A 25,747-nucleotide genomic window follows, 5' to 3' on the forward strand; every position below is an offset into this window, starting at 1 on the left:
AGGATAAAATGAGAAGGATAGAGTAACCCTTCCATCATCTGGTCTAACTGATGCCTCTTTAGGGGCAAGAGAAAAGGACATAAGGCAACAGTCATGTGTCCCGTACAAAGCATCTGGTCTAAGGGGCTGAATAGATTTGGAGAACTCCTGTGGGAAGAAAAGTAATAACAGCCAGAAAAGACTCAGCTAACAGATTGGTTTGGTATATATTCAAAAGGACTTCACGTAATAGATCCCTGTCCAAAAGCTCTTAAGTAATCTAAGCTACTACAGGATCAGAGGATAGTATCCTCACAGGGATAGAAGACTGATTATAACACAGAGATCACAGGGCATAGAATAAAAGATCAGTTTTCACGCTAGTGAGAGGTCACCAGTGGAGTTAAGAGATCTGTGCTGGCATCTATACTTTTCAAGGCTATTTTAAAAAAAGTAGAGTGAGGTGAAAATTTGCTGGAGTTTAGTCAAGGTAGTAAGAATGAAGAATGACAGGTGAACCTTCTAATGCTGAGTGACTGGGCACTTAACAGCAAATTACATCCCACACAGGTAACTAGGGTGGTGTACACACTGGTGAAAAAACAACAATCACAGTTCTTTACATGAAGTAAATGACTTGACTTACTACTCACTAGATCCTGGCAGCATAACTGTTATATTTAAATAATCATCTCAGTAACAAAAAAAGCAAATTGTCCTAATCAAGAGATAACAGCAGACTGTCAGTCATTACAAGGACCCTGTAAATACTCAAGTTTTGAAAACTGTGAGGGGAATGGAACTGCTGGTAGAACCAGTACAGCTTTGGGAAAGGGGAACACAAATGATCAGTGGTATCTGCTAGTTTCCCTGGAAAGGACTAACAGAATTGTTTAAAGCTGTACACGCTGTTAGGTGACTGGGATGAGGGTGGAGAAGGGAAGAAACAAGACGAAGATCAACAAAAGCTGAGTGGTTTGGAGAACAGCTGCAGCTGTTTAAGTACAGCACAAGTTTCCAGCTTCTGCAGCTGCTGGTGAGGCCAGAGTGATGAAGGCTGCACTCCTGGTAGCAGTTCACCTCCAGCTGTGCCTTCAGGCCCTCCAGCAGAGGTCAGGGAAGGCAGCTGGCAGCAGCAGCTCAAGACCAAAGTCACATTTCAGAACCTGAGCTTTGCTTTTCCATGCTATCCTAATGGATGCAGCAACTCCATCTACTGATAAAGCAGCTTCCAGAGGAACTTAAATAAGCGGACAGAATAAGCTATAGAGTCTTTAGGGTAACATTTCTTTCCCCAGAAACTGTACCACAGTGCCACTTTATCACTTCAGAAACGGCACTTCAGGATAGGAGCAGAAAGAAACTACAGACAAAAGATGGCTTTAACAGAAGAGGCTGGAATATTTAGAAGAGGAGTTTTACTTAAATACCTTTTTGAGAAAGGTCAGTATGGAAGAATACTCACTGCATCTGAAGACTGCTAACTTTCACAGGTACAGACCATAGTTTTTCAGAGATTGTTGTCAAGATTTGCAATATCTAGCAATTAATTTGAATACTTAAAAATATTTAACTTCGAAAGCCCAAAACAGAGTTCTTGATGCCTGGTCTGTTTTATTTCAAGACTGCTCACTAGTCAATGCAAAAATATTCCAGGACAGTTCCTCCTCTTCTCCTCCCCCTCCAAGACAGGATTTCTGAGGAAAGGCTCAGCACTTCTGGGCAAACAGACGCCACTCTCCTCAGGTGTCAGACACCCGTGGCATTCATCACAGCAGCCCAACTTACAGTTCATGTTAGAAATCTTCCACGTCACACAGTTTATGAAACATCTGAGGAATATTCTAGATCTGATTACAGAGAGAAACAGCTGACTGCAAAAAAAATGCACGTGACAAGTCATAAATGACATAACTCAAATAGTGCACGTTTATTCTGAATGGTATTTCTAAAGAGTTTGAGAAAAACAAAAACATGCTCCTGATGTACAACAAGGGCAATGATATAGATTAAAAATGGACCATCTTATTGTAAAGAATTTGCTCCCCCTGCAACTTAACTTGTGACATTGAGAATGCATCCGTAAACTGCATACAGCATACCTTTGACTAAATCTTAACTCAAGAGACCAGCAGTGGTCTTAGCCAAATTAATCAGGAAGCAGTTGCAGATTTGAAAGAAACATCCAAGTCAGCAAACACTTTACAAAACACAGACTTTGTGCATAGCAGCTGACCCTGGATTACAACATGGGGGGAGAATAAAACAATTTGGGGGATCAATTTATTACTAGACACAGGGCACCATCAAGATTTAACAAACTATCATGTAAGTTTGTTTCAACTGTTAACAGTATGTCATATTTAGTTGGCAGGTCTAACCATTAGCTGCATCATGTAAACTCAGCCAGTTTCTGTATACACAACATTAATCTCTCTCTTCCCCCTCCCAAAAATGAGGGACCTCTCTCCTGGATGATTCCTTTTCCCCTGTACCATGGTTTCCTCTAGTAGGAGTCTTTTTGCAGATAATATCTTCATACTTCAACCAATAAATGACAAAACCAGTTGCAGAGATTCAGGAATAACTCGTATATACAGAGTTTACACTCTAAAGCTGTTAGTAGCATACATTTTTCTTGCTAGATCTTCATCCAGAACAGGAAGTGCTGGTGGGGTGGTTTTTCCCCCCACTGAAACTCCCAACTTTCAAAAAAATTAGTTGTTCATATTCTTTTCAAGCTAAAAGGAGGTCCTGCTGCAGCAACAACCAAAGTAACTGAAGTTCTCTGCCGTAAGCCCATACTTCACACAATTTCAGTGTCTCTGGGTAACAGCACTAGGATACAGCATTCTCCTCCCACATTCAACACAGCTGATGTACTAATGAAATACAACTGTTTGTCATCCAGAACTACTGACTTTCACTCACCCTCATCCAGGTACAGCAAACACAGCTTTCTAAGAGATTTAGATTAAACCTTGTATTCAGGATTGAGCAACTGTTTTCCAGGATTAATAGCCTGGGAAAAGGAGTCTTAGATTTGTGGTTACTCTCTCTCTTCCACCTCCTACAAAACGTTTTATTCAGAAGTTACAATGAGGCAGGTTTGCTGTGGAATAGGAGCTTTAAGAATTGTTTCCAGGGATACATTCATAGAATGATGGCAGCCCAAAGCAAAAAAAGAGACAGAAACAAAGGTTAATCCAAGTTTAGACATCAGACTCTTACTTTTAAACCTGAAGGAAAACTGTCTGTGAAACACACCAATTTGTGGAAGCCTACAACAACAGCAAATCCTAAGAGTTCATATCCCCACACCCATCTACCCAACCCAAACACTTAACCACTTAGTTCTAGAAGAATGAAGAGCACTTTGCTTGGCACCAGAGGCAGCTATGGTCTGAGTTACAGCTGTGCTGCACAAACATCCTCAAATACAATACTATCTCTCTCCCTCCACATACTTCTCTTGGTTTGGTTAACAGATGGCCAGGGAAACTATGTTGGCATATGACAAACTAATTGTGCTTCAATACATCCCCTCCTAGAAAGATGCTGGAACTGCCAACATAACCAGTGTGAGCAGGTCCTAGCAGTACTAAAAATAAGCTTTTGTCTAAACTAGGCTGCCTCTGGCCAAGGAAACCGTTTGCATCTTTCTAGCCAGAGTCTGCCACTGAGCATTGCAAACACAGGTGCTCAGGCCACGTGGAAGGGCTTTTGTTGTTGGTGATCTGCCCATCCCCAAGACTCAATTAGTGCAAACCCAGCAAATGAAGTAGCTGTTTTCCAGCATAGGTCTGTCAAGATGCACTCCAACAAACAATGCACACCTCTGGGAAAGAAGGAGTAATTCTGGAGCAGCTTGTATAGTCACCCCTCGGGTATCAAAGACCGCATAATGTGCAATGAGGGGTGCCATCCCTTGCCTCACCACAACTCCCGTCTTGAAATCCTTGGTTCCCAAGTCACCCGCAAACGACCAGACAGCACCTACTAACCAGATGTATGCTGCAATGCGCACTATAGGTTGGAGGCTTTCAAAGCAGATAAAGTCAAGATGCATATTTAAACTTTAAAAAACAAACAGGAAAGGAATGCAGTTCAATATCTACCTGGGGGATGGGGCAGGTTGGTGTTGTCTCAGCTCAGTGCACTTTCCCAGGTGCTTGGAGAAGAGTCCAAGCTCAAGCTGGTATTTGTATTGGCATACATAAAATCGCTGGCAACAGTGCATAGAAAGGAGCACTGATATTCACGCAAACAAAGCATGAAAGGATGCGAAGCAGAGCTTAGTAGAGTTTACTGTAGCTTTGAGGTTACAGTACTAGGAAGAAGCCACTCAGCCTATTTTCCAGACCCATAAAATGCTCTAATATATGCTGCTTTCTCTGGTGCTCCATGAATATACCCTCTCACGGAGGAGAACTGCATTATTACCACTGAACAGGGAAAGGGGGAAAACAACTTTCAAAGGAGCAAACTGTGCAGTTCTTCACCACCTCCTCCCAAAGGAGCACATAAACACAGCAAGCCAAGCCAATCCAGCAAATCCAAGCAAATCCAGAAGACCCCTGCAAAGCTATGTGATTAGGGTCAGATTCATGTTCGCCTTCTCAGCCTTGTTGCCTGGTTTCCTCAACCCTTGCCTCATCTCAAGACATGTCACCACAGATTTAGTAGCTGTAACAAATTTATCTGGAGATGGGCACTTGGCGTTATGCGATCAAAGCTGGTAAGGTGGTCACAGTCACTTTTCCCATCCCAACAACACAGAACTAACTCTCAATGAACCCTATTGCATTTCACCCCTTTTCTAAGCGAGGGTCTTGCCTTAGGGTTCATACTTTTACAAGGTTACTCTTGCCAACACCAGAAGTGGCTCTTAACTCTGGCAGAATTCTGCTGGGAGTTGGGTAAATGAAAATAAGACAAAACAAAGACCACTCTAAACCCTCCTCTCGGTCAGTTAAGAAGTGTAGCACCAGCTTGGGTGAGGAGTATTTAAAAAAAGCATTCAAAAAGATCAGCCCAGGCAGAGTGAAAAGGTACGGTAAAGTAGCCCGCCCCTCTCAGCAAAAGATGGAAGAAAAAGCTATACTCAAAAATACTGGGAAGAACTAAACATACTTTTTTGAGGCGGGGGGAATTAAGAAGAAGAGTGGGAAGTACTGAAGTAACATTCAAAGGTTGGGGGGGAGTAAAGTACCCTGTAGGTTATAAAAAAACAATAATGTAGGAGTCAAAGGACAAGATATTGCTTTTCCTTTTTTCCCCCCACTGGATTTACATTCTGCTTACTGAAAGAGATAATTCTGAAGGAAACTTGTCATCAGGATAACCTGCTCAAGCCCTCCACAACTCAAACTTAAAGAGATCTGCACACCTTTTCCCACCCCCCAAATAAAAATGAAACCCAACCCCAAAAACAAAACAAAAAAACCCAAAACCAGAAAGGAGAGCTTTAAAAAAAAAAAAAAAAAAAAGAAAAAGACAACCCAAACCAAAACCCAAACATGATTGGACAATCCTTGGAAGAAGCATTACGTTTTGTTGGAGAGAGGTCAAGGGGGGAAAAAAAATTAAGAGGATGAAGGGGTGGAGAAAAAAAAATTAAAAAAAAAACCAAAGAGGCCTCTCTTTCCTTATTTGGCGACAAGCAAGTGCAAGAAAGTGTTCGTTGGGGTTTTGTTCAGTTGTCGGTCTTTTGCACATCTGCGTTCTGGCCAAGACAAGGGGCTTTAAGGTTTTTCTGCAGCACATGAGCATCTGCGGGCTCTATCCTCTTGTAGTAGTTTTTCTTCGTCTCAATGATCTCAAAGCCAAACTTTCTGTAGAAGTCAATTGCAGACTCATTGCTGATCTGGACATGCCTGGGACAGAAAGGAGGACAGAGAGACAGGTATCAGAACTTTCTGCGGTACAGTATTCTGTCTCCGCACTCAGAAGGTCAAAGACAAGACAAGAAAAGGATCTATCTAGACAGAGACAGGAGCAATGGTGTAAAGTTCAGGACCAGAAATTTTGGTCTTCCCATATCAATCCTGAGCTAACACACAGCTCCTGGACGGTCTGTGGCAATCATTCTGAGAAGTGGCAAATGTTTTCCCTCCGTAAAGTTCTTTTAAGGAACACAAATAGCAGAGAGACTCTGAAGCATTACTAGCTCAGTAATTTCAATTTTTCTTAATCTGGAAGTGACAGATATTTTGTGGAAATATATAAACAAAGGTTCACTGTAGACCCAATTTTAACTTCCTGTAGTGACACTTCTCAGATGACCAAAACAGCTGTCCGAGTGATGATCCCTGCATGCTGCAACACAAAACTGGCAATAGTGTTTGATAGGATTTCAGCTCCTTGCTCACTTCTAACTACCTCTACTCACAAAAAGCTATGGCAGCACAAAGAAGCCCTATGGACTTACAAAGTCCTTTCCCCTTTTAACTATCTACCCCAGAGCTTTATCAATCTTGCTAGCATACTCCAAGAGTTTCAAGGCCTCCAAAACAGCCATTAATTCTTCATCCTAAGTCACCAAAACATTTATTTGCACAAGTTCTAGAAATAAAAAAAAAAGAAAAAGATGTTTCACTTGGCAAAAGGCATTCATGAAGCTCCCCCAAAATTCAGTGGACACTGCACAAGCTCATGAATTGCTTTATCATGACAATATGCTGCATAACCATAGAACCAAAGGGCTCTGGAAGCAACAGCAGAACAAAAAAGATCTCAGTGTTAAGCCCAATAAGCACCAAATAGCTAAAAGGGAACTTCATAATAATGACAAATTTAGGCACTGATACCAAACTGGGTGCTAACCTCCACAGTATGTTCAGATAGAAGATGCACAAGCAACAGACATAGTAATAAAATCAATGGGCTACTAAAAGAACTTTTATGTCCAACTTTAGGGGCCAATTTATTGTCACCCCAGAACTTTTATCCTGGGAAGCTCAAGAAGGATTACGAGTTATTTGGGTTTTGCATTAAAACAGCAAATAATTCCTTCACTGTGCACACAGTAACGTGCAAAAGCAAAAAGGAAAGCCTGTGCCTACTGGCAGCCATCTGAGAGGGAGTTCAGTACTACTTCTCCTGAGGCAGGAGAGCTGGAATACAAAGCAAAAGCAGCTTTACCTGGACTCCTCTTTAAAACACCTGTTCCTCATACAGAGATGGCAAAGCTACAACAGTAGAGGACTTGGAAGACTTTGCACCTCCTCAGTAGAGGTGGGCTAAGCTCGAGAAGAAAGTCAGTCCATTTATAGTGATACCAGCGTATGAAACGCTCACCGCTAAGCATCTTCAACAGTCCTGGCAAGTTCAGGGTACAGTTCTGTGGCAGCCTAAGTCCATCCAAGCCATACCTGGTGTGCGACGATCCCTGCCAGTACACCATGCTTATACCAGTATAAGCAGGCAGCAATGGATGAGGAAGAAGCTGGCTCAGAGAAGCGATCTGCCAAAAACTGCATCAGCTCACTTTGCAATACACAGGAAGAAGTGTGCAGCCAGCAGCAAAAGGGAAGCTTTGGCATCTATGGATTTCAGGCTCTATTTCCACAGGGACCTATTAGGATGGTTATGCTCTTTTATGAAGCCCTATCCTCTACCCCAGTGCTTGTTCTCGTCTGCATCATGCCAAGTACTTATGCAGACATGCAGTTGATTGGAAAAAAACCCAAACAAATAATAATAATACTCCCCTTCCCCCAAACCCCAAATACCCACCCCCACCCAAAACTGAAAGCAGCTTCCCCAGCTGGGTCAGGGCATGGACCTAGTTTACTGTGTTGCTGCACAAACAGCTGACCTGGCAGAGCACAAGAATGGGAATAAGCAGTTGCACCTTGCTACTGAATGGGAACCTAGAGTGCTTGCAAGCCTCTGATCTGATGTTCTAACCCACAGAGCACTGCCGTAAAAGACAGACAGCAAGTGTATCAAAACTGCACACAAGACCTGCAGTATTTTCCATTCTGAGGATGACACTGTATGGTAAAAAAAAATAAATTCTTTCACAATTTTTTTTAGTCATAGTGTAATTATGCTATAGAATATAATTTTGTAACTAAACCACTTCCAAATTCAGCAAATTTGCAGAAGCCCTTTTAACGCAAGCAAGCTTTTGGTTTTCTCAGCATCACACAACAAGCCCAGAACACAACCCCTAGCTTTCTTGCTAGTACTTACAAGATGTTCCATGATCCCACTGAAATACATAATAAAAATACTGTTGGATCTCCCCTCCCTTTGCTCCCATATATGCCTCCATCATCTCTCCAAAACCGCAGAAGTGCAACTCTTTTACTTACAGATAGATGTTGTCAAAAGTGCCATCTTTTTCACAGATGTTTAAGACATGATTCAACATTTTAGTTCCTGCCAAAAGGTAAAGAAATACTTAAGAAAACCAGAAGTGCACAGTCCAGTCTGTACTTAGCTAAGGGCTTTCTTGAAGAGAGGCAAGTTAACTGTAGGTAGGCTAAAATGACAGAGCTTGTGAGAACTAGGGAAGGCAAATAAAACATGGTGTGTAAGTATTCCACCATCTTACTGATTGCTCACAAAATTGATTCCATTGTTTCTTTGAAGAAAAAAATCCAGCAGCTCAGAAGCATATATAAAAAGCAGCTTATTTGAATATTAGCTTCAAGGTCTCACACTCACCTCAAAATATGGTCAAAACAATGTCTAAAGCATTGAGAGCACTGGCAAATTTGTCTAAAAAATAAAGTTATCTTTTCATTCCAGTTTGTCAAAGCAAACAGGTTACTGTAAGGTCTTGATTAATCTGGCCTGTGGATTTGAAACATGGAGAAAAGAACCAAATGCAATATAGAGAGAAAGCAAGTACTACCCTGAGCAGCAATAATCAGTAGTGATAAAGACAAAGTAAACAGGAAAAACCCTATGTTTAGAAGAGTAAAGAGATAACCCAATGAAGGAGTATTGTGTTCTACTTAGATGTGACTTGCATACTGGTTGCACACCTCTAACGAAGTTATTTCCTATGTCTGTGCGTCAATTTCCTTACCTATAGAAGCACAGTATTTACATTATGGTATAATGTGATTTAAGATTAAAATAATCTGAAATCCCAAATTAGAAAGTTCTACCAGAAGTCCATTTCTGAAAGGCAGGGAAAAAAAGCACATCATAAAACATACTCTTTCCTCAAAGTCCCTTCCAAAGAAATCAGTGGTCTAGAAATGCACTATCTTGGTTAAAAATCGGAAAGAACATTCAGAAATCTGCACAACAATCTGGTTTCTTTGATGACTCAGGTACAAAAGAAGATCCTCCTTACCTATTCCTAGCCTTCGGTAGGGTGCCAGGCATCCGAGCGTCATGATGTACAGTCTCTTCTGGTTCTGGGAGTGATCCACCCTACAGCACACTGCTCCCACTGCAATATCATTGAAATAGGCTGCCAGGGAGGGAAACAAGTGTGATCAGTCACAAGCCTCAACCTATACATACAGCTTCTTCATTTACACTCTGTATTTTCCTTCCTTCCTTCTTGCTAATTCTCCCATCCAGATAAAATATCATACATTGTGCTTAACACTTGGAGTGAAGTTACCAATGGTGCTCTGACACAACAGTTGGTTTATTACAGTTCAACCACCTAGCAATGGCATCAGGAGGTAAGCTGGCGTTTCTGCTGGATCAGAAAACATGCCTATTCCCAGTAAAAGGGAATCTATTTAGAACACAAAGCCTCTGAGGTTGGGACTGTGGCTTTTTTGAAGTTCCCAAACAGTTATTTTTCATCATGTAAACCAAGAAAATAGAAGGATCTGCTATTCAAAACCATTATAGATAGCAACGATGAGCACTTCTGCCACCACAGCCCACGATTACTGGCAAGAACATTTGTACCTAATTTGGCTAGTTCGCCAACCTCCAGTACATCCTTGTAGAACTTGTCATTGTAGCTGACAGGAAAAATGACCTGGTTTAGCCTCTTCAGCTGCTTAATGTTGTGTGGCGTCACATCTCCCAGCTCGATCCGGCTACTGGAACAAATCAAAACATGCTTAACATCTGACACACTGCAAGATTTCTAAGGACACCAAAAATTAATTATTACATTTATGCTTAGACGTCCCACCTAATAATCAGTTCAATACATATTTGAACTACAACATTCAGCCCATACAATTAAGTCTTCTGTTGGTGGTCAATTTAACTCCCAAAGCCAATTTCAGTCAGTACTACACAGTCAGAAGTTTCTGAAGCCACACTTAACACTGATGTTCCATAGTATATGTGTGGTTTTATTTGGTGGCATACAGGGGAACACACATCTCTGCAGGAGTATTTAACTTTATCCCATTAATATCCTCACTGATCATCCAAGTCATGGCAGGGGGGCAGACACCAAACCAAAAAACGACAAAGAAAAGATGGTAGGGACAGGAGGCTAGAACAGAGACCAAGAAAATGAAGTCCTTATCCATGCTTCAAAGACAGCCTTAATTTTACCACCTGTCAATATAAAGCTTATGTTTAGACAAAGACAAAAGCATTACCAGACATCTGTCTCTAAAAAGCAACAATACTGTGTGCAGCAAGCTCATATTAAGCCTGTTAACATGCAAACGTGCCACTGTCAAGGTGATATCCGCATCTGTTATGATCATCACTGAAGTCATTCCTCCTGCTGATTGAGAGCAGAACCATGACTGTAAAATACCAATGTTGCACTGAATTATACTGAGAAGAAACAGATCAAGCTCCTCCCTTTTCTGATGCTAAATTCCTGACAGGAACATTACATACACAGGAAAAAAAAAAAAAAAAAAAGATTTAGTTGTTAGTATTCCCCAAGCCAATTTCTTGGGTCCAGGTAGACAGTTTTAACAAGGATTACAAGAATGAAAAATAAACCCCCAAGATAATAAAAATCTTCTCCCAAATGGTCACCAGAATACATAGGAAGGTACAAAGCCAATGCATGTAGAATTAGAGATGCACACGATTCTGGGTTCATCTCAGCTTAGTTTTACTGAATACATACAGGCAACCAGATTGTTTTCTGCCAAAACATTGGTAAAGACAGTTTGTCTTTTTTTATGAAGTGAAATCCTGTTTCCAAAAAGGCAGCTTTCTAAGATCCTTGCACACTAGGCTTCAAAGTTCATTCTAGTGATGGGCAGTAGCTGCTTTCCATCTCCAGTGCCTCTTGTGCCTAGGCAGCTTGTTTTTTCAGACAGGTTGATGCCTAGGACACAGAAGCACAGATTAACTTATACAACAGAGTGAAAATGTGATAACCAACAAGAACTGTACCAAGCAATGCTTGTATAATCTGCCTCTGCTTTATGAACTGACCTTGGTTATACATCAAAACCCCTTAAACGATCAAAACCTCCAAACATCATATGCATTTTAGTTGTCACTACCAATGATGGGTGATAAATATACAATGCTTTCTAGGCATCGTACTGCAGCCTGCAAAACTATCAGAAAAAGCTATAGGACTGGAGCCTTTTACAGTTACTTCAAGAATCGTAACTTCCCCTCACACCCACTTCCTTCTTTCACAGCAAAGAATACAGTCTTAAGTTCTGCAACAATACCAAGGATCACCATCGCCCACTCTCTGGTATGACACAGATAAGAATCTCCCTAGTGAGCCCTATAGAAGCTAAACAGTTTTAAGAAGGGGCCTACCTTTTAAAAAACATCTAGCATTAACTAATAGACTACTGATGATTTTGTAATTCTCCATCAGATTAATATGTTCCAGTTACTAGTTAGAATTAATGGATGGCATTTACATATTGAACTTTGCTGACTCCAAACTCTAACCTTTTGTCACACATTTGCCAAAGACATTAAAAAGCCCCCTGCTGTTAAGCATCTCATGCCAGTATGAGTGCTTGCAAATTGTTCCAGGCAGCTCCTCATCTATCTGCCCCCTACCACACTGAACATGTCAATCTTTTTCCTCCTTCATTGCAAGCAATGAATCCTTGTAGGTTGCTCCTAAGCTCTGCCGAGTTATACAGCGACCTCGAGAGACATCTCACTAGAACTGGACAGTGTGTTCTCCAACAGTGATCTCAAGAACAAAAGAAGCAGCAACAGTCTCCGTATTCTTGTGTCTCATCCATGTCAAGATACCCAGGCACACTTACAAGCAACAGCAATGGGATATCCTTCTAAAGTTTCTAGCTAGAAAACCACTACACTGTGCAGAAACAGTCCACAGTACCTCTTTTCTGTGACTCTTACTGCCACCAGCCCCATTTCACAGCCCTTCCTATCTTCTAGATTATTTTTGCTCTCAAGATTCCTTTCTTCATGTATTGCTGCTTGCACAAGCCCCTTTGACAATTATATTCCAACATGAAGTACATATGGAGCTTGCAAGGATGATCTTCTTACACCACAGACATACTCCCATTATAAACAAGCATGATATCAAAGTTACTAGGCAGTGGGGTAACACATTTTTTTTATGCCCAGCTTAGCACAGCTGTTAAGCCTAGCATGGCAGGGCTTTGTCAAGCACACAGAAGACAAGTTGTGCCCCTTTCTAATCCCAGCCAGCAGTGCTACCTTTTCCTCACAAAGGGTAGGAAATAAAACCATGGCATGTGGGTTCCTGGGTGTATTTGTGCCTGGGAGAGAGCTTTCCTGGAGTAGAGTACCTCAGGAATCTCATACTAGGAGCAAAGAGAAGACCCAGCAGCCTCTTCTGCTGCAGTCTGCATCAGAGTGGAAACCAAAGGGAGCAGTTCTCAACTGCTCAATTAGATCAGATGAGCTGCAGAGTAGGAGGTCAGTAAAGGAAAAGAAAAACCTCACACTCACAGTCAGTCCCTTGAAAGCCTAGATCTTCTGTCCAAAAGACTTAATAGTATATTAACCTTCGTGATAACTTTTTTTGTATCAGTAGATCCAAGCTTCAGCAGATCAGTAACGCTAGCATGAACTCTTATGAACTCATAGCAAAGTTGTTAAAGAGCAAGTCCCTTTTTATACTACTTGAGCAAAAATCTCTGACATAGAATATCATCAGGTAGTGTGTTTTCTAGTATTATTCTAAAATTAATTACTTCCTAATGAAGCAAGAAATCAGGCATTAGAAGACAGTCACTATGGAGTATTTATGATGACAGTGCAACAGGATAAAGACAAATTGTCAGGGGCAGCCAGGGCAAGATGGCTGAGAAAGGGGCCATGGCCAGAAGATGGACCTTCACCAGGAGGGTTTCAGACAGGGAATAAGTAAGTGCAGAAGCAGAGTCTAAGGCTGTTCATCGCTGCAGAGCCACGACATCACTTCTGAGGCTGGCATCAGGTCAGAGAAACAAGTTCCAGCAGTAGGGCTAAAAGGTGCTGCTGAGAGTTTTCCTCAAGCCCTCGGACTCCCTGACTCTCTCACCACTTGCCACATCCATTGCTGCCTCCTGCCATGTCCTGCTCCCTGCCTCCTGTGCTCTGTCACTACCTGTTTCCTTGTTGCTTGAGAGTTGCATCAGGCCCAGTAATTTATCCTGGAGGATAATACGAAAAAAAGTTTTGAGTACCACTGCAGGAAGCATAAATCAATACGCTGAATATGTCTGTCTAAATAGTATGTACTCAAGCAATAAATTACTTTAATGCATAGCACTAACTGATTAAATCAGCACCACACCTATTACACACAAAACATTTAATCAGTAAACTAAATGAAGACATGGACAGGAAGACCCACATCATGAGAGTTCACTTTGCCCGAGGACAGTGCAGCAGAAGTGCCACCAGGGCCTTGAGTAAAAGCATGGGAAAGCTGGCGATGCTGCCGAAAGCAGCAGTCTCGCTGTCCCCAGGCCACTCATTTCCACCCTCTTGCTGGCACAAACATTTGTGCAATGATGTGGTGAACCAACCCCAATTTAAACTAACCTAGCCAAAAAAAGAAAAGTTTAGTTTTAACCCACATCAGTCCCCTGATTGGGTTCACCACAGAAGTCTCCTGCTAGCAATAAAGAGAAAAAAATTGCCAGAGGCAGAGCCGGTTGGGTCTTGAGCAGAAGTGCCAGCCTACCCCACTTTAAACTGGAAGTACCGTGCAAGAGGAGCACAGGGATCATTCAGCATCTACATGATTTTGTGCTACACCTTATAATTTACAGAACCACATACACTTTGAACCTAAGGACTTAGAAAAACTACCACAGCCTCAAAAGATCCAAGACAAAGGACACAAAATGGTCACTCCTTACTATTCACTGGAGTAATGGAAATTTTTGATTTGTTTGTTTTTCAATAGCTATTTACAGGTAGACCCGCTTCTTCAAGTTACCTCTCAGCCAAATCAGTTTACTGTTTCCTAAGTTTACTGTATCAGCTAAGGAAGGTCTGAATAGGCCAGTCCTGTGCATTCCAGTTCAGTACAGGCTGTACCAGAGATAAATATCCTCTGCTGTTGCAAAAAAAAAATAAATAAATCATGAGTTCAAATCACCATATGAGAAAACATATATATATATATATATATAAAGAATGGCCAGAAGGGATGTGCCCTTCCTTAACAGATTATTTTATTCTATTATTCCAACAATATTCCTAAAAAGATACGCACTTAGTACTGTCACCATACCTCTCAAAATAGCACTCCATGGAGCACGCAGTCAACTGTACTTATCTCAGGTGTCAAAGCCTCTGGACCAAGTCAGCCACCCCATCCCAAGCAACTATTTTCAATATGGAGGAATGAGGGACTCTTGCCTCCTCTTGTTGCTGTCTGCAAGCTTAACTGAGGTGCACTCAATCCCCTCATCCAGACCATTGCTAAAGCCATTAAAAAGGACTGGCCCCAGTACGGAGCCCTGGGGAGCACCGTGTGTGACCAGCAGCCAGCTGGATGTAACTCCAGTCCCTACCACTCTGGGCTCAGCCATCCAGTCAGCTTTTCACCCAGGAAAACATATACCCATCCAAGCCACGAGCAGCCGGTTTCTCCAGGAGAACGCTGTGGAAGACAGTGTCAAGAAGCTTGACTAAGGTCCAGGTAAGCAACATCCACAGCCTTTCCCTCATCCACTACGTGGGTCATCTTGTCATAGGAGATCAGGTTTGTCAAGCAGGACCTGCCTTTCCTAAACCCATGCTGGCTGGGCCTGATCCCCCGGTTGTCCTGCATGTGCCACGTGATGGCACTCAGGATGATCTGCTCCATAACCTTCCCCAGCACCGAGGTCAATCTGACAGGCCGGTAGTTTCCCAGATCCTCCTTTCTGCCCTTCTTGTAGATGGGCATCACATTGGTGAGGAGTGGCTGAGGGAACCGGGGTTTTTTAGTCTGGAGAAAAGAAGTTCAGGGAGGGACCTTATTGCTCTCTACAACTACCAGAAAGGTCATGGACAGGTTGGGGTAGGTGTCGATTCCCAGATAACAAGTGGTAAGACAAGAGGAAATGGCCTCAGGTTGTGCCAGGGGAGGTTTAGACTGGTTATCAGGAAAAAATTCCTCACTGAAAGGGTAGTCATGCATTGGAACGGGCTGCCCAGGGATGTGGTGGAATCACCAGCCTGGAAGTGTTTAAAAACATGTAGATGTCCTGCTTAGGGACATGGTATAGAGGTGGACTTGGCAGTCCTGGGTTAGTGATTGGACTCGATCTTAAAGGTCTTTTCCAACCTAAATGATTCTATGATCATGTCAGGCCTCTTATTACAACAGTGCTCTACAAATCCATAGCCTTTCCTAGATGGAATAACAGCCCTCTGAAGCCACTTAAACATCTTCCATTGCAAGGCTGTTTCCAAGCTATCATTATTCTCATAGTTAGGCTTTCTTCTAATTTCCAACCTAAATGTACTCAAATCTATCCATATACTGTCTCCTGTTGACCATTAGCTTCAGGAGTTGACGGATGGAGCCTATCCCACATGCCTTTTCAGAGAGTGCTACCATGACCTCTTTATACTTTCCATCTTCTAACTAAAGCCAAGATCCTGGCCTCCTTTAAGACTGCCTAATTCCTACTGTCATCATACCAGCTCTACTTTCCATTCCTGCAGATTAATTTCCCTTAAACACAGCTAACCCAAACTGCTTACAACATCCCGAACACTTACTATTGCTTTGTACAACAGCAGTAAGTTTTTCCCATCTCCACTGGAAGCATTTTCCTTGACATATCCTAGGACCACACTCGAATTTCTCACAACTGCAATGTACTGTGACTCAGTTACTGGGCAAAAAACACACTGAGACTTCACTAGGAAAGGTCACCAGTTTCTGGTGTGGGTTGCTGTTCGTTAAAAGCCCACAGTGACACTGCCCAGCGACATAAGAGCGGAAGTGAAAAGCGATCCACAAAATCTGAATGGAAGTAGGACTTTGTGAGGTGACATGCAGCAGTTACTGAAGCTGGATGCACGCCCAGAACATCAGCATTAGCCCTCCTGCTCTCACATGCCAGTGTCTTAAGACCCTTCAGGCACTTGCTAGAAAGAAAACCTCACGCTTTTGGTAGGACCACATGCAATCCAGTTAGTCCTATTGCAGCTGCATTCCTCTATCTGCAGCCTACTACTGCAATTTGAATACTGTCTATTTTTCCTACAGTGTCTTTAAAATGTATACTGGTGGAAGTAACATAGGCTAAATGAGACATTAGTGTTTGCTTATGTGAAGGTTGCCTTTTGCCTCTACATGTATATCGAAGGAGAACTGCTATACAGAATGATAACTCAAGATGAAGCCCATTTCCAGAGTTACAGTTCAAGAGGAAACACAAATTCAGTCCCAGGGAACAGCAAGCGTTGAACACTAGTTTAGAACCAACAGCAGGGAGAAAAAAGGGAATTTCGAGTTTCTTAATGCTGTAAGAATCTCAGTCTCATTCAACTTTAAATAGTGCAAGTCTCTCCCCAGAGGGATGTGCCTGACTGAAACAGATCTCTGTGTAACTGATAGCAGGGCTCAGGCTTATTGAAGGCATCTGGCATGCTAAATTTAGCAGAGCTGTATCTGCAACTCACAAAACTTACGGAGGTATCATCAGTCAGGAGAGGGAGCACAGAGGAGAGAAGGGCCCTAACAAATTATAGGACTTCAGAGAAGGTCTGTCACCCACTAAGCAGCCAACTACCTTTATTGCTTCTATTTTGGCTTCCAACTCAAAGCAGGAGTCTAGACAGGATAATCCACTCATAAAATAAAGCCAAACCAGAGCTATGAAAGCTATAGACCTGAGGGGTGTGGCTTTGCTTAGATTCACCTCCAAAGCCAAAACAGCCTCTTTAGTGTTTGGGCTTTATTTTTTTGTTTGTTTGTTTGGGGTTTTTTTGCTGGTTTGTTGTTTTGGTTTTTTTAAAACAGATGAGCTGTCTTGCTGGGCGCACAAGTTAGTCTAGTTCTTGTGGGCAGACCGGTATGTTTTCAATTATCTATAAGATCTGTGGGCTGTAAATCTACTCTACTTCACTTGTCAGAAAACCAGAAAGATAACTACAATCCTAGCATGCAAAAGGTCTTACCAATTTGCTTCTCAGCCTCCCTGATCTTCTTTAGCCCCACTTACTACTGAAAATGTGTATTTGCATGACACCTGCTACCCTGCTGGAAGTTACCCCCAGCTGTGTGCTGGAGTGTACAAGAGCACAATGATGTAGAGGAGAAAGCTAAGCAATTTTAGAATCAGAATTAACAGAAGACTTCACCCAAGACTTGCAACTCAAATGGATCTCAGTATGAACAGGTTACATTGACATGCGTCATAATTCCCCAAGACATACTTCAGACTCACCTTGCCTCTCTCCTTTATAAAAAAAAATATACAGCATGTTACAGCCAAGGTTTCTTTATTATATTCTGGTAATTCACTCTCCTTCAACCTAGAAAACCTGACCACTGTACCGAAGACTGGCCGATCTTCACATGCAAGAAGCAAAGTTATGTTACAATAGCCTCACAGTTTTCCCAGCTCAAACTTGTTCTTTGAGAGTTGTATTAGACCTCAAATTCAGGCTCAGCTCTGATCTAAAAGAAAGAGGAAAAAAAAAAAAAAAAAGATGACAACCCTAAACCTAAAGTAGCAGTAAATCACGAAGCATCTCAGCTGACTATGCAAGCACAAGGGGGAAGCAGAGAGGTCATTTCAACAAGTGTCAAATAAAAATAAACCTTCCCAAGAAAATGAAAAGCTATCTCATTCTGCAGCTGGATATGAAAAGCAGGAATCATCATGCCCAGCTAACAGAGTTTTCAAACTCTAAAATATCAGAAATAAAGGTAGCTGGTCTAGAACAGAAAAGCAGCCATACATAACATCACTTAGTAGACCATAACGCTTTGCACCTCAAGAGGTAAAGGCTTAGATATTATATCTGCCTATCCCAGGTGGATCAACGTCAGGTGAAAGAGGAAACAACTTGCCTGCGATCATACAGCAGATAAAGAGCTGCCAGAAATCCTAACTCTCCATTGCTAGTCTAACCACTTTTCCTTATTAGTCAAGTAAGCTCACAAGAACATTCAGAATTTGAACCATGATTGCAAAGCAGTACTTCACTAGTTTGAAACAACTTAGCTCAAAATTAGTTTTGTGTCTCTATTACCAATACCCTGAGACATCATATAAATTACTGCCCCTTTCCATACCCTCAGTTTCCCCAAATATAACAACTATAACCCTTACTTGCCTCCTAGGAGATCACGAACCTTCGCCGATTAGTATTCATGAAGTACCTGATGATCCTCAGGTAAGAACAGAGGCTTACCTTCAAATTCAAAATAGAAATGATGCTGGGTTCACAAAGTGCCTTATTTACATAAGTTTATATAGCTCAAGGGCACTTCTTGCACTTATATTAGGTAACAAACTATAGAATTGACGTATCAGGAGAAAGGCATTCCTCTGCTTCATGCAAACTATTTCTATAGGTCACTGAAACACCTTTCTTTACAAATGCCTGTATCCATTAGATTAGTCAAAAAAAAAATGGCAGGCCATTATGGGTCTCCTGCCTATACTTTGGATTTCAGTCCCAGGGCAGGTGGTTTTTTGAGGTGTTCGAATCATGCATTATATAAATAACATACTCTGAAAAATTAACAGAACATGCTACCAGTTTTATGTGCCTACCTTCAAATACTTCTAAGGCAACAACCACAGCAAGCAGCTAACTTAACAAGCACAAAAAGCTGTATTCCCCCCTGCCCCACCCTTCCCAATTTTCAATAAGAATGAATCATTCTCAAATGAAAATTTGTGCTAAAGGGCTAAAACCAAGTCTCCTTTAACTGCAATTTTCAACCTGATTTGTGATCTTTACGGACAAGAAATTCCAAGTGCCATGTGGAGAAAACTTCCACAAGCCTTCAACCGCTGCCCTGGGTCTCACCCCATGCTCCCAAGAGAAGATAACTAGATGACAGAAATGGGAATTGAGATTCTAGTCTGCTAAGGGCCAAAAGTCACATGGAACCTGGAAAAAAAATGGGGAGAGGGAGGAGAAAGGGCAAGTGAGCTCAGGAAGCACTTCATGCATCAGGATCTTACCATGCAGCATGGTATTTTCAATCCATTAAAAAAAAAATAAAATCACTCTGCCCCCAGAAAAATTCAAATATCTTAGTCACCTAGTGACAGCGTGGTGGACATTGTTTTAGCTCTATTTTCTATAAAGCCTCATTTCATTTCCTTCCCATAATGAATTAATTCAGTATGCTTTGACACAAATACACAGTTACCCCATTTCAGTGCTGTGTTTCTCTGCTCTCAGGTCTTCAAGTCCAAGAGTCTCCGAACAACCAGCAATTCTTCTGTGCATAGGCTGCTTCTCTCTTCTCCCCTGCTTCCCCACCTCAAGTTTCCCTCTTGACAAACTTCTGCTGCTCCTAAACCCCCACACAGGTCACTCCTTGCCCTCCCCTCTTTCCGCAGGAAGCAGAAAGTAAGCCTGACATTGCCTGCCTCACTTAGAGCAGAAGCAATGCAAAGGGGTACTTCTCTCTTATCAATTCCTCAAAAAATATAAGGATAAGTCTCCTCTTGTCCTTTCCTCCTCTTCCTCTGGGTAAAAATATCCAGTGCTTTCTCACATTATTGGTCTGAACACTTCTTTCTAATGCTTGCCAAATGGGCAGGCTCTTCAAGTTCTGAATCATTTCCACTCGGATAAAAGAATTTTTCTGGCTCAACCATCACCCATTATTCCCCATTTTAGAAGAGATTTAATGTGGCAAAGGAGGATGCATAATTTCTCTTGTCCTCAGGAGATGGCAGCAGAGACTGTGGCATTTGGTGATTAACTAAATATACTACATTTTTTACATAAGAAATGTCTCAACTTAGCAAACCAATTCATATACTAAGAAGCTACATATACATGTAAGAAAAACTGAATGGTCAAACACAACTCAAAAGCTAAGGTTCAGTTCTAAAGTGCTTCAATAAAACAGCTAGAATCCCTACGCTACCTTCCTATCCTTCCAGTCCTTCCTACTTCGTGGAATGTCTTAATCTGGTTATGGAATTAAAGTGGTAAGAGTTATAAATCAGGTTGAATAACTATAATAAACTTCCCTAAGTTTTTATAAATTAATTTAGCAGATATTAAGCCGTTTGTAAGCATGGTCTAAATTTACCATCTATGAAATCAAATGCAGAAAGTATAGCTCTCGCTTTGACATTTTTAGGTTGAGAAAAATCCTAAAACCAAATAGTGATTTTCAAGCTCAATTGCCTTTTTTGTTCTGCCTCCAGTGCATATGACAATTCAGCAGTTTTTTTTCATAAACTTGGAAATTCCTCCTACGTATGTTAAGCTTAGCACTTTGCCTTGCAAAAGGCAACAACTCAATAGTTCTGCATGAACACTGTAATACCAACTCAGAAGAGGACAGAAAAAAACACCTCCCTGTCCTCGTGAGAAACACACACAGCTTCAGGACCTTGCAGGGTTTACTTAATGAAACTGGGCAAAACAGAGATATCAGAGCTTACCCATAATGACTCACTGTAGTGTTTCAAGAACTCTATTGTTATTTTTCTGTTGTGCTCAGTACTCCCCAGCTGTGATGGCTCCTCTGCAAAGGCAGCTAGAACAGCACTAGCCTGCAAAGCCTCTGGGTTATGAAGTTCTCCACAGCAGCTGCTACCTGTTGTGCAGCAGCTAGTCTCAAGGGCTCTTCTGCAGCAAGTCAGGACCCTCAGAAACTACAAAGTATAAAACTTTACTGCAAATGCATAAAAGTTTAGAGGCAGTCTTCTAGAAGTTTCTTACACAAACATAATGCACGTTACTTTCTAAGACAGTGGTATAATGCATGGCACACTGCTCCCCGTTTCAATCAGTTTTTCATCATGTGGCTCAACACGTACTGCCACATGACAATCCCACAGGTGTTCCCCATCAAAACTGGAAAGGGGTTTGGTCAATGTGACAAAATAACACACATGCATGGGATCACAGGCACTGGGCCCTGCTTGTAAAGCGCACTATACGCTCTATATATGACACGTGCTCTACATATCTGACACTCCTGGTCACATAGCAGGCACGAGCATGTGACGAAGCATGCAGGTCCTGCATTACACCTCTTGTGCCATGTGGTTTTTAGTTAAGGGCAGCAGGGAAAGGCTGGATGACTTCATTCTCACAGGCTTCATCTGGACTGAAACAGGTCAGAAAAGCACCCTTACTGTAAGGCATCAAAAGGCCACAGACAGCGACCAGCAACGCTCAAGAATCAATGCAAGGTTTCCGGCTTTCTTTCCTTAACCCCAGCAGCATTACAACTGTAATGAAAATACAAAAACACTGAGCAGCAAGTGAATCAACACTGTGAAAGTAGTAAAGTTCAGGGAGTATTATTTACGTCTGCTCTACAAAACCAGGCAAATTACTACAGACAGTAGAACCCGAGTTCCTCCCACTGGTATTCTGCCTCATGCAAACCCAGTTCTAAAATAGATTTTCAAATTCCAGAACTAACAGTAACAACATTTCAGAATACAATAAATGAAAAAAAGAAATTAATCTCTAGAGAATCATGAATTTCACTAACAGAACAGTGAATCACCTCAGTCTTTAAACTTACATTTAAGAAAAAAAAAGCAAAAACAACAAGTATCTAAACTATTAAAATCATTCAGAAGATGAGCATAGCATGAACATAAAGCCAAGTATATAAAAGCACGTAGGAGCTAACAGCAATTACCAGTTCAAAAGCTGGCATTTAACTCTTATTTGATGAGAAAACCCTCAAAATTTTAAGCAGCTGAGAAAGGAAGGGGAAAAAATAACCTTTTGCTATCTCTGAAACCAAAGGTCCTCTATAAAAGAAGTCAAGCTAATTTCAAACACCCTGATGACAGAGACACTACAACCCCCTATGCATTATTAACACACTGCTCTGTGCTATTTTGAACTCAGAGACCTAAGAAAGAGGGCTGCAAGCAACACACATTGACTACACAATCTCTTTTAGATCTGAAATTGCAGAATGTCAGTGAACTTGCTAGTTTCTTCTTTAATTCTTTCTCTGCCAAAGTAGACTGTTCATAATTACAGATGATGTTATGGGTCTTGGTACTCCCAAAATTATCTCTGCACTTTGTGGTGGGGGTTACTATGCAACGCATACACTCCCAGAAAAAGTACTCTGAGTCAGTTTGTTCAAAAGAACTGATCCATAATTTTGGATTCAATACTGAATCAATACTGAGATCCCTTCAAACACCACATTAGTTTCTGTATGCTGGGAGCTGATGCATTAGATCTAATTTTGGATCCATCTTCTGACAGTCTTGTTTTTTAGGGATCTCCTCTGATCTTCATAGCTTGACAAATAATTTGGTTTTGTTGCAAAGTACCTGATGTAATTTCATATATTCCTTCTGAAATCTTTGTCTAGACTTTTGATTCTGTCATTGTATTTAAACCAGGTTATTTTTCAGTTTGAGTTCTATCAGCCTATTTGCCTCAATCTGAATTTTTGGGGAACACCTGGATTCAATAAGATTTTGTTCTGCACAAGAACGTGCCACATGGTGCTGACAGTGTTTTGACAAGACAGGAATATGCTGTTCTTCAAAGAGATGAAGATGTACCAGAAAAGCAGAAATATGCAAGTACAGAACTCAAAGGGATCAGTTCTTAAGTCAAATCAGCGATAAAGCTGCCTGGAAGTAAAAGGAAAGCAACAGGAATCAAGTTTAGTGCTCAAACACTTGATTTAGAAAACAAGGAAGCAGAAGAGGGGTACGTGGGTTTTTCCCTCCACAGCTTTTTATTTTATTTTTTTTTTAAGTTTACAAAAAGTAAAACATTCTCTGAAGTGAGAACTCCTGAGCAGCACAAGCAAAGCCAGGGCTCAGCCTCTTGGGGAGCATCGCAGCATGGCAGACAGCTCTGACTGCAACCTGCCAGTAGACCTCTGCAGGTTCGGCCTGACGTGCCTGGGCTGCTTTCCACCTCATGCAGCCAGGCCCCAGTAACTCTGTGCCTCAACTCAAGACTGATGTCAGCCAAAGTGGGGCTAAGCTGTAGAAAACAGTGGAACGGTCAATGGAGGATAAAAGCAAACCTAGTTTTGCCAGGAGTGCTGCTGAAAAAAAAATCATGTCAACTGCCACTTCATCTCGGCCCATCAGTACTGTTCTTTTTTCCCAAACTCTGTCATCCTCATTATAAGGTGACTAAGAGTCAGCCCGCCCTGTTTCATGTAGGGTGGTGCAGATGAATAAAGGATTGCCCGATATCCTAAGCACACCTATTTAATGTCAGCTAGGAGTCACTTTATTTGCAATCATCACTGAACATCATTCTACAGATAACTGCCAGCCCCTCACAATGTGAAGCTGCTTACACGCTGTAAGAAACAGCTACGTCTGTTACTAAGCAGTCTTGTGTGACCTCACCCCAGTTGCTAACAGGCTAAACCCCTTACCATTTCTTAGTAAAAGCTTAAGTGCTTCAGCTTCCATTCACCCTGCCTTAAGCTGCCAAACTGGAATAATAATACCCAGCATTGCATAACACCAGTTTCAAGAGGACTGGTTTAATACTCCTTTGAGAAACAGCTATGGAAAGCTTCCTTTGTGCCTATGAAGAAACTGAGGCATGGAGCAGAAGGATCAGGTTTTGTGGAGCACAGGTGACGCTGAAATTAATAAACATTAGGTGATTTAACCAACATTGAAAAACCTGTCCCAAAGTGACCCGTGCAAGGTCAGGCAGGTCACCTGATGCCAGAGCAGGGCTGTGACTCTAAAGGCCTCCAGCCTCCTGTTCAAGCACTGCACCTCGCCGCCTCCGCCGAGCAGGAAACCCAGCGTTTCAGCCAGTCCCATGTGAAATCTGAAGGTTTTCAAGCGCCACCGAGAAGCGAAGCCAGGCCCAACGCAGCGCTCCAGAAATCAAGACACAGAACAGAGTCCGTTCTCACCCATCCACGCCAATCAGCGCTGCGAGACCAGCCAGCAGAAGTGCTGAGAGGATGCTACGAACAATAGCGCCGCAAACCCGCTCCTCGGAGCCTGGCAGCCTCCCCGCACAGCCCCAGCGGCGCTCCCTGCCCGCGGCCGGCCAGCCGCCCGCCCTCTCCCCTCCTTCCGAGACGGCTGATGCCGCCAGCCGCAGGCCACCGGCTGGGCAGCGCGGGGCTGAGCACAGGCTGTGCCGCCGCTCCCGCCGCGGAACCGGTTCACAGCGAGCACCGGGCCCGGGGGGTCCCGCAGGGAGCTCAGTACCGCCGAGCAGCGGGGGCGCCGTCAGCTCCGCTCCCCGCCGCGGGCTCCCCCCCGGCACCGGCCCGCCGCGGCACAGAGTGCGGCCCCGCTCGCAGAGGGCGGGAGAAACGTAGCGACCCCCCCCCCCGCCCCAGCCCTGAGGCGACGGCGGCTGCCAGGGGTGGCAGCGGCACCGGTCGGCCCCCCGCCCGCGCTCGGCCCCGCCGCGCCCGGGCCGCGCCACCCCGCCCGACTCCCCGCGCCGCCCGGCGGCGCGCCAGCGGCACGGCCCAGGCGGGCCCAGCCCGCCCTGTCACGGCCTGGCCGCGCCGAGCCCCGCGGGACGCGCCGGGCCCGCACTCACCCCTTCATGGTGCGGCCGCGGCCCAGCCGGTACCGGCGTCCGCGCTGGCTGCGTGAAGGGCCCGGCGGTGCGGCTCCGGCCTCCCCCTCCTCGGCCCGGGCAGCGCGGGCGGCTCAGCCTCCTGCTCCCGCGCCCGCTCCACATGGGCCTCCGTCCGTCCGCCCGCCGCTGCCGCCGCCGCCCCGCCCCCGTGACCCCTCACCTCACGCCGCGCGCGCCCCCGCCCGCCGCCTCGCCGCCATGACCCCTCACCCCCCCCGCCTTCCCGCCCCCGCCGCGCACGCGCCGCTCCCCGCGGGGAGGAGGAGGAGGCGGGGCGGAGGAAGGGAGCGGTGCCTCTGGTCACGTGATGCGGAGCCAGCCAATAGCGTGGTAGCTAACGCTCCGCTAGCAGGCTAGGGCGGGCGGCCGGAAGAAGCCCCGGGCCCGGCGGGAAAGCGCCGCCCGGAAGTAAGCGTGTGGGGACGCCGGCTCGCGGGACGCGCTTCCGGCTGTGGTGCTGAGGCGCATGCGCGCTGCGGCGGCCATCAGCTGATCCAGCGCCTCCTCTGCCGCCGCCGCCGGAGGGAGCGGGGTTTCGCGTGTGCCGGCCGCAGGTGAGGCGTCCTCGGTGGGTCGCGGTGTGAGGGGATGGGTGTTCGTCTCGGCGGCCCGGCGGTCCCCTCTGAGGGCCGCCCCCTGAGGGCCGCCCTTCGCCTTGCGGAGC

At 43.8% G+C, this 25,747-nt stretch overlaps 2 protein-coding genes across 3 annotated transcripts in view; one reads left to right on the top strand and one right to left on the bottom strand.

Moving 5' to 3' along the window:
- Positions 1-1,885: 1,885 nt before the first annotated feature.
- Positions 1,886-25,226, bottom strand: NAA50 (N-alpha-acetyltransferase 50, NatE catalytic subunit). Of its 2 annotated transcripts, none has more exons than XM_055807854.1 (5): positions 25,042-25,226; positions 9,871-10,004; positions 9,296-9,415; positions 8,301-8,367; positions 1,886-5,855 (listed from the first exon to the last, which is right to left on the bottom strand). In XM_055807854.1, exons 1-5 carry the CDS (start codon positions 25,047-25,049, stop codon positions 5,675-5,677), a joined length of 510 nt encoding a protein of 169 aa, XP_055663829.1. In that variant the 5' UTR covers positions 25,050-25,226; the 3' UTR covers positions 1,886-5,674. The 2 variants fall into 2 exon arrangements, with proteins under 2 accessions (XP_055663829.1, XP_055663828.1); XM_055807853.1 differs by having other exon boundaries at positions 9,871-10,007.
- Positions 25,227-25,483: 257 nt separating this feature from the next.
- The window catches only part of ATP6V1A (ATPase H+ transporting V1 subunit A), a 31,515-nt gene continuing 31,251 nt past the window's right edge, over positions 25,484-25,747 (top strand). The window contains exon 1 of the mRNA XM_013294778.3: positions 25,484-25,637. The gene's annotated coding sequence lies outside the window, so the exon portion shown is untranslated. The remainder of the gene's footprint in view (positions 25,638-25,747) is intronic.

The sequence above is a fragment of the Falco peregrinus genome, chromosome 6 (genome assembly GCF_023634155.1).
Source record: "Falco peregrinus isolate bFalPer1 chromosome 6, bFalPer1.pri, whole genome shotgun sequence".
Taxonomy (NCBI): domain Eukaryota; kingdom Metazoa; phylum Chordata; class Aves; order Falconiformes; family Falconidae; genus Falco; species Falco peregrinus.

Bases quoted from the DNA above. Each gene is read 5' to 3' on its own strand.
- NAA50 (XM_055807853.1), bottom strand. The intron at 8,368-9,295 runs GTAAGGAGGATC...ACCTTTTGGCAG, and splicing joins CTACCGAAGGCTAGGAATAG to GAACTAAAATGTTGAATCAT. The intron at 5,856-8,300 runs GTAAGTAAAAGA...TTTCTGTCCCAG, and splicing joins ACTTTTGACAACATCTATCT to GCATGTCCAGATCAGCAATG.